Here is a 9106-nt window from a genome sequence, read left to right as displayed (position 1 = left end):
TAGCAGTATCAACATACACATGCATTCTTCTGAACCACTGTTGTTTTTCCACACAGTTTTTTATTTGTAAATAATAAAAATGAACTCTTGAATATAAAACATACACATCATTTGAGTAACATCTGTTGTACAAACAAGAAATGTTGCAGTGAATACTTTCTATTCTGTTTCAGTGGGACACATGAATTGTAAACAATCAGTATCCTTGAGTAATACTGACAAAGGAAAAAAGGTCTGTTATAACGGACATGAAAAGTAAATTTTGTATTTTATTGTATTTTTTTTTTTTTTTTTTTATCAAAACATCTCATGGATTTTGTTCTAATGCTGTAACAGATAAGCAGAGGTCCCAATTATAGTGATTATTTTATAGCCACATATATCTGAAAGAACCAAAAACTCTGGAGGTGTCATTTCTCAGCCTTTGTTTCATTCAATGGAGCCAGGAGACAGAGCGTTAATAAAATTTTAACAGGGGTCCACCTTGTGTATATATATATATATATATATATATATATATATATATATATATATATATATATATATATATATATATATATATATATAAAAAAACATTTCATTCTGGTTTTTTTTTTATTATTTTTTATTATTATCTAGGTTAGTTCGAGCCCCACAGTAGTAGACTACAGAGAACACCAACATATTTAGTAAAAAATTAGGGCCTCATGTTTGCTCAGTACTACAGAATAGAACTTATTTATCCATAGGGTAAAAAAGGAAATAAGTCAAAAACTCATTATAGACATTCTGCCCCAAAATGAGGGCTGTGTGCATGGCTGAACTTGGCCAAATGCCCACACATGGAATGAATGGCTTCATTTTATTGGTTAATCTATTAATATCAAGTACGAGCAAACTGTACAAGTACATGCAACATACAAGCTGGCCTACAGTATGTGGAACTAACACACATTATTTTAGTCTCTTTTTTTCTCATCTGTCTTGTTTTACAAAATGTGCATGCAGCTTGGAACGTTCCAGAGTCATGCTGTTGCCCATGTTGGGAAGAGAAGGTGGTGAGTTTTGGGAGGTCACCGTGTCAGGCCTGCTCCTAAACCACCTCTCACTTACTATCACGTTCGTCCAGATGCTCGGGAAGAGAACTTGATTTCTTTATTAATTTATTATATATATATCTTCTTTTAAAATGTAGTTTTAAAAATATCAAGCATTCGTGCTTGCTTCAAAATAACTCTACTTAGATAGAAATTCATTTATGGGCAGGTCCCAATGACCCAAGTCAAATAAAGTGCCCGGCTATTACCCGTGTGCACGGTGTCTGTCCTTAGTGACCAATTCTCTATTTACTCTCAAGAGCACAAAGTATATCTAAGGGCCAGTACCCTGGGCGGCCAGAATTATTAGTGTATTTACGTCAGTTGGCCATTCTTATAATCTCCTGGCCAGGCTGAAATAAACCTCAGTCCCAGTGTTCTACTGAGTGTGGGTTTGCATCTTCCTTCAAGCTTAAACAACACAACTGTCCGATTGAGCCATGTGTTCACATTCTACAAGGTGTGTCTGTAACAAATACATGAGAAAGTAAAAAAAAAAAAAAAAAAAAAAAAAAGGCAAAGCAGTCGATTGTAACTGCTGTAAACAGACAAAGGTTTTAATGTAGGCCTGACCTGAGGAGAGGCCCTGCGCTCACTGTTCGTGAGGAGGAGGGGAAACTCTGAGAAGACTAGCCCTTGCCCTTTATCCCTTCAGCAAAGAAGCTTACTATACAGTTGGGCTAAGGGAGGGACAAAGGTGTCTTTAGTCTCACTGATCTGGCATCACACCTCTGTCTCACATACTCTCACTCACACCTTATATGGTTATAAAATAGCTACTAAATGTTACTGACTGGCAAGAAGCACTCAGGCAACCAGCACCACGGTTCGGCTCCTCTCTCTCTCTCTCTCTCTCTCTCTCTCTCTCTCTCTCTCTCTCTCTGTCTCTCGCTCTCTCCCTCTCTCTCTGTCAGCCACAGGGGATTGCTTTCCGCTGCTTGTCATTCCCTCTTTTAATTTGGGCTCGCTCATCATTATCATCATCATCATCATCATCATCATCATCATCATCATCATCATCATCTCAGCAACATGGCTAAAACAAACAGAACATGCAGTAAGGAGCAGAGTGGATCAAGGAAAATCTCAGCAATCCAAAGGTCAGAAATAAAAGAGAGGAGAATTGATTGTCAGGCTCCAGCAAAGCTTTGATCGTGAATCTGTCCGTCTTCCTGGCTGCCCCTTTGGCGTTTTATTTTTTGCCATGGGCCTTTGCTCTATTCGGGCATGTTTTATCTCGTGTCCTCTTCTCTCCTGTTCACTAGGACCTGACGCCTGTTGGCCCTGAATCGAGTGATGACTGGGAAGCACGCCGAGTAAGAGGAGCTAGTGTTGGGTCCACCAATGAGGATGGGGGAAACAGTTTATACCAGCCAATGACTGTACTAGAAAGGTCCAGCTCTTCTAAAAGGATCTGTGCAACTCCCATGAAGCATTTGTGGTCCATGCGTCCATAGTCACCCCACACTATTACCTGTCAGGGAAAACACATCTCACACGATTGTAACACGATTTTACACAAACTCAAAATCAATGCAAAAGAGGCCAGATAGGATAATACACCTCTACCTCTGTTTCTTACCTGCAGAACTTTACCCTGCGGACTCTCTTCAAACAGCAGTGGCTGCTGATACAATGGGTCGAGTGTTTTTCGTGCAATCTTAGTTTTCTTTTTGGCTTTGCATGCGCCATTATCCAGCAAGTAGACCTTGACATATGGAGCTGTGGACAGAAAACACTATCATCAAATCACAGAGACAGTAAAAAAATACAAATAAAACCACACTCATGGTGGTGCTGCAAATGTTTCCAAGATGTCTAACACACTGTCAATCAGAATCAAATACAAGATTAGAACACTTTTACCTGGCAGCGATTTTGATCCTGGTTTGGAGGTAAGGCCACGTGCCCTGATCACCTCCACCTCCAACTGTCCCTTTTTATCCATTAAGCCGATCTGAACATCTCCTAAAGTGCACAGTAACTAACATTAGTATTTTTCTATTGTTCAACAATGCCAGTATTGTGATTGGTAGAAATTTACACATGTAAATTTAGTTTATTTATTCGTAATTAAGCCAAATTAAATTTTAAGTCAAATCTCTGGAATGAACACTAACCCATCGAGGGGGTTGCTAGTGTCTGCCTCCCAACTAACTGTGCAGGTCCAAGGCCATCGAGGAAGTCACTGAACTGGCCGTCAGCACCCAACCTCATACCTGAGAAGATCAGACTATCACACACAAACACACACACACACACACACACACACACACACACACACACACACACACACACACACACACACACGTTAATAAAAAAATCATTATTGTTATGCCTACAGCTAATCTTGTGAGAAAATTTTATCCCAATGAAGAAATAAAAGCATGATCATACACAAACAATTCTTTAGTTTTAGACCTCCAGACATAAATGAACTGAAATGTAAATTGAGATTCTAAAAATGGTTGAGTGAGACAATGATTTTAAATGTATCTAGGATATTCGCATACAGCATGCTTCTTTAATGAAATTACTCAGATTATTAGCATATATTTACTGTAATTTCATCCCTGCCACTAATGAAATATAAAATGCATTAGAAAAGGTTGAGAGTTAAACTCTGTACATTTGTGAACAGCAGACCTTTATTAAGTGCGGTATGTAAACCACGTCCTGTGCTGCGGCCCCTCAAACACAGGCGATATTTCCTTTGAGACCAGCACAGTTTCCATGAGCTAACTCCAACTGGAATGTCTGCAAGCAGTGCCAGCCCTTGTCATGCTACCATATAAGAGATACCCCTATTTCATACGAATCAATGTGCAATTAACTTTAAATCACACTGTCGCTTCAGTTTTGCACTTTGTCCGGCTCCGAGTTGGATTGCTGCGGGTCGGTGTGACCGGCCATTCCACTCTACAGTGAGCAATAGCTGTTCTGTTCTGTGCTCAGTCTAAAACCCTGCTGAGGCCCATTTCCACAGATGATAGATATTTTAATTATTAGAGGGGTAGAATGCTCTCCATCTGGCCCCAAAAACTGAGCGGCTAAAACAATGGACATATTAAGTGTGCAAATCAGTGCAAAAATAGCCCACCTTAAGCTCTTTTTCCATGAGCTTATCTTCTGAACAACACATCTGTCCAGAAGATTTACACAACACCCTCGATCCGAAACACACATATGACACCAGGTCAAAAAGTCAGTAGACATTCTTACTCTTTGTACATTTAAAAAAAAACAACCACTGTGGTGGTCTTGAAAATCTTTAAACTTCAGTTGTCATAGAAAAAGTGTGCTTCAGAGACTCACCATTGTCAAGTTTATGATTATATTTATTATTGAGTTCTTATCTTAATCAAAGAGTTTCACTGTTCAGACCAGGTTTAATCCAAACCTCAATAATTTAAAAAACCTTTTAAACAAGTTGACCTATAAATACGGTCAATGTGTACTCAAATGTATTTTAACTTCAGGAATAAAAAGCACTCTAGCGCTAAAAAATGGCTGAGATTTTACAGTATAATTTTATATAATAATAAGCCTAATGCATGAATAGTTTGAATTTGCCTTTAGGTCATCTGTGGTATTTATAATTGTAGTTTCACAGGCTGAAAACGTCTGGCATAGAGAATCAGAAATCAAAATAGAATTTGCAGTGTGTGTGTTATGATACTGACTTCCCCTCAGAGCTGTAGCTGTTCATGCTGCCATCAGTGGACTCGCGACTGGCCTGGCGAGCCATTGCATTGCGGGGATACTCCACTGCCATGCCTGTCTCCTGACTCCTCTGGATCTGACTTGAGCCTTTTGTCTTCTTATTTGCTGCTTCTATATAGAAATAGTAAACATTTCCTTTACATTTCTCATTAGTCAGATTGCTAGATAAAATGACTCACATGAAGGACAAAGGACACTAACAGAGAATTGGTGCATGTTTGGAGGGAAAAAATAAATATACAATAGCCCTTTTTGTCAAAAAAATATATTTTACCCACTGCTGGCGTTACTCATTCAAGAGGAAATATTGCTGTCTGAGACAAGATGCTTTGGACACGTTGAGTAGAACCATCTCCTGCTGGATAGCATGGTGTGCTGTGTTCATTATTTATGGTCTTTTGATGGATTGCAGATAACTGGAATATGCCAGATCCTAAAGTCGTACTGACTGGGTGTTAAATACAATTGAGGTATGTCACACTTTTCATGTGCTACCATTTGCTGGTTCTGTTGAGAGGTACACATAAACCTGTTTATATGATTAATTAGAGGTAGAAGGAAAAAAAGCCTGGCAAATACTGAACTAAAACCTTCACTAACTTTCCAAAAGATACTCATTCTCTTCACTAACCACTTTTTTTGATCTGGGTCATTGTGGATCAGATGCCAATCCTTCAAACACTGGGTGTGACGCTGGAACACACTCTCGATGACATGCCAGTCCGACACAGGGCACAATGCTACTATGTGTGTTAAACAGAAAAAAAAAAAGAATTTTTTCATAGCCACCTACTGCTATGTTTATGGTTGAAGAAAATAAACTAAAAACCTAAAGGAAACCTACATGGACACAGGGAAATGAAAGCAAGTTTCCAATTTTCACTGGTATACTATTAAATGAAATCTGAGCGCACAGCATTGTGATTAGCTGTCATTCATCGAGTATTAGAGTTGTATCACTTATCTGACTAAAAATAGAAATATATAGGAAGAATAAAAGATTTTCTTTGTTAAATTACCAATGGAAATCTACAGAGAGCAAAAAAAAAAGTTGCTGTACACCATTGCAGCTCTTTAAAATACTGATTTATAGAACCTCTGCTACTCGGTCTGATTTATCATCTGATAGGCCTTTTAAGATATTGTCCAGGAGCTTGGCAGTTGCATGGCCCAATAACTTTGTTTCTACCATCCTTATTTAATTTGTTTCTTTTTTCTGATATCCATTTATTAAACCATAAATAGTCAGAGCTTAAAATATGGGATTTTAAAAGATATCACATTCAACTTCAAAGGAATTTGTCTGCATTACATCTGATTAGGATCCAGGTTCATCTCGAGCTTACAAAGTTAAATCCTGCCAATGTTACAGAAAAAAAATGCTACATTCTCAGCTTCAAATCTCACAGGCTTATAGGTCTATCTGTTCTATGGTAATGACAAAGGGTATGGGGCAATTACCAAATGCCACTAGAGCAAGGGTATACAAAATAAAGAAGGAGACTAAGACAGATTACTACTGCTACCTTAACTAGCTCTGCAGTTGCTAATGTTCAGGTCTCATGCATCATCACATTCTTAATATTCTTACATGATCCTGTCTTTCTTAAACCATATCTTGTTACTTATAACTTACTAGAACTCACTACTTACTTACTAGTTACTAGAAATATAACTTTCTAGAACATTGCATAAACTCAGTTATTGCATAGGTTTTACCCACTACATCTTATGTGCAAGTGATCGTGCATTTAGGGCTCACAGGATCTGTCTGTTCATTTGTAAGACATCTTACTCAAATAGGATGCACCTTAATTAACACATTCTCTAAAATCTGATTAAGTTCTAATTAATCAGATTTTAATCTCATTATTTCAACTGTTGTGTCTAAACCAGACAAATCATGTCCAGCTAAATCTTTACTGATATATTTACAGGTAAACACTGACACCAAGAATGAAATGAAACAGCTTGACCTCCCTGATATCACTTTAAAGAAATTGGAAGGTGTGTGAGTGTGTGGACCTCACACCTGTTTGGCTAAGCTGAGAGGTGCTCCTACTGCGTCGTGAGGGAATACCCACAATGGCTACCACACGAGCACTAAGACTGGAGCGCCGCTTCTTCCCTCCTGTCCCCAGTGTTCCCAGGGCCGTGTCTGACTGGCTGCCATCTGTCCGCTCCAGGGTGAAGATTTCACCGCTCACACTCGTGCTCTTCAACATGCTGGATGGGTGAACATGGCGGCTGAAAAACAAAGAGAGAAGTAATTGAAAAATTCCATGAAGTTCTTAAATGCTTTCTGGCCTGATCATTCTACTCTTAATATATGGGAAGGTAGATTTTTAGGATTTTAGGTTTTAGGTCTTTTCTCCAGCAACTAAGGCCATTTACAGTAAGATCTTGCACTCCAACCCATTTAAGCCATATCTTAATAGATATGGCTCCAGGAACAATGTCGTGCTGGGACAGGTTTGGGTCCCCTTGTTCAAGTAAAGGGAAAATGTAATGCTCCTGCATCAAATGACATCCTATACAATTGCATGCCTCCTACAACTTTCAAGTAACGATTTGGGGAAGAACATATGCTTATGTATTATTATGTGTAATGATGCTAAGGTTACAATATGATTATAAGTAACCAGGGAATTACTCTTATTCTGAGTTTTATGCTGCATCATTATTTTTTTTTAATCAAACGATAAAAAAATATGCTGCGAGATATGAGAATTGTAACTGTTGGTTTTATAGAAATATTTATATTTTAAATCCCATATGAAGACATAAGGCCCCAAAAGGCCCCAGAGAATTATTTAGAAATGTGTGGGGGAGAAGACATTGATAATAATATATGCCTACTGTATGTAACCTTTGATGATTTTCAACTTTTGAACAAAAAAGCTGTGTAGTTTCTTTGTTGTGTGTGTGTGTGTGTGTGTGTGTGTGTGTGTGTGTGTGTGTGTGTGTGTGTGAGAGAGAGAGAGAGAGAGAGAGAGAGAGAAGAGAGAGAGAGAGAGAGAGAGAGAGAGAGAGAGAGAGAGAGAGAGAGAGAGAGAGACTGACCTAAAATGACCCCTGGGCCGCTCTGATTGGATGGACATGTAGCTGGTGCTACTTATCCTTGAGGCACTGCTGGCACGAGAGATGGCTGACACGTCGCTGACATCACTGTCTGAGGATTTATGGGATACATTATCACAGCTCCTTCGCTGCTCTTTATACAGCTGTAAGAAAAGAAAAACAAATTCAAAGTAGGGGCAAAATCACTAACTAACGAAGTTAATAAATAAAGTAATAAATAATTGAAAATCTATAATGCTATTTGTAAATACTAAGGATAAATCCCTTTTGAAAATGGGCCTGACGAATAGTGTGTAAAGACAGGAGAGGTTACCTCTCTTTTGTTCTTGAGCGCCCTCTCCATGTCCTGGCTGGTACTGGAGGGAGCTGCTGTCCTAAAGGAATGTACCTTCATCTGCCGTGTTCGCTCCTCCGAAGCAAGGGCTAAAACATAAGCAGTTGACAGTACATACAAAATACATTACAATAGAAACACTTATAGTAATTTTAGATGTGTTATTTATTCATACCACATTGAAATCTTCAAAATATTCAAGGTCATGGTCATAATAATATTTATAAAAAAATGAGAAAAAAGAGGAAAAAAAAAAACGTATTAGAAACGTAACAAAATGTATTGCACTGTGCTATACCTTGTTCTACACTACTGCTTTTAGCTGGGACTTGGGGTAACTGTCGGCCTCTGCGTGCTGACGAGGAAGTTCCTGCCGATGAAGTGTATGCTGTACTGGCATGTGGATGAACCCTACAAATGATGGAAAAGGAAACAAAGAAAAAAACAAAAAGAAGAAATAGTCTTTGGATATATGCAAATGATTAAGATTTCTTCAGTAAAAAAAAAAAAAAAAAAAAGAAAAGTTTACATATACATACATATATATATATATACACATACATACATACATACATATATATATATATATATATTTATATATATATATATATATATATATATATATATATATATATATATATATATATATATATATATATATATAAATCTATAAAACATTTTTTTTACTACTGTACCAAGTCTCAAATAAGCACCAAAATCCACCACGATGCACACATGTGGCAATTAACCCTCTGGGGTCGACAAATGCGCCAACGCATTTTGTGCCATTTTGTGCGGCGAAACAAACTTGAAATACTCTGTCTTTTTTGATCGTACAGATAAGAGCAATACATCATTTAAATCTGTAAAGGTTCTTCTTTTATATTAATCC

The 9106-nt window shown here is 37.8% G+C and overlaps 1 protein-coding gene across 15 annotated transcripts in view; it reads right to left on the bottom strand.

Annotated features, from left to right (window-relative positions):
* Nucleotides 1–1545: 1545 nt before the first annotated feature.
* Nucleotides 1546–9106, bottom strand: part of rims1a (regulating synaptic membrane exocytosis 1a) — a 66523-nt gene continuing 58962 nt past the window's right edge. For all 15 annotated transcript variants that reach the window (XM_083539375.1, XM_083539386.1, XM_083539388.1 and 12 more), the window contains 9 exons: nt 8513–8625; nt 8194–8303; nt 7863–8023; nt 6832–7046; nt 4760–4910; nt 3197–3309; nt 2943–3044; nt 2659–2798; nt 1546–2550 (listed from right to left, as the gene is read on the bottom strand). In XM_083539375.1, coding sequence (XP_083395501.1) covers nt 2338–2550; nt 2659–2798; nt 2943–3044; nt 3197–3309; nt 4760–4910; nt 6832–7046; nt 7863–8023; nt 8194–8303; nt 8513–8625 — 1318 coding nt within the window. In that variant the 3' untranslated portion in view covers nt 1546–2337. The remainder of the gene's footprint in view (nt 2551–2658; nt 2799–2942; nt 3045–3196; nt 3310–4759; nt 4911–6831; nt 7047–7862; nt 8024–8193; nt 8304–8512; nt 8626–9106) is intronic.

The sequence above is a fragment of the Silurus aristotelis genome (genome assembly GCF_946808225.1).
Source record: "Silurus aristotelis genome assembly, chromosome: 4".
In the NCBI taxonomy this organism is placed as follows: Eukaryota; Metazoa; Chordata; class Actinopteri; order Siluriformes; family Siluridae; genus Silurus; species Silurus aristotelis.
The sequence above is the reverse complement of the archived record's forward strand: the minus strand, read 5'-3'. Positions and strand labels throughout refer to the sequence as shown.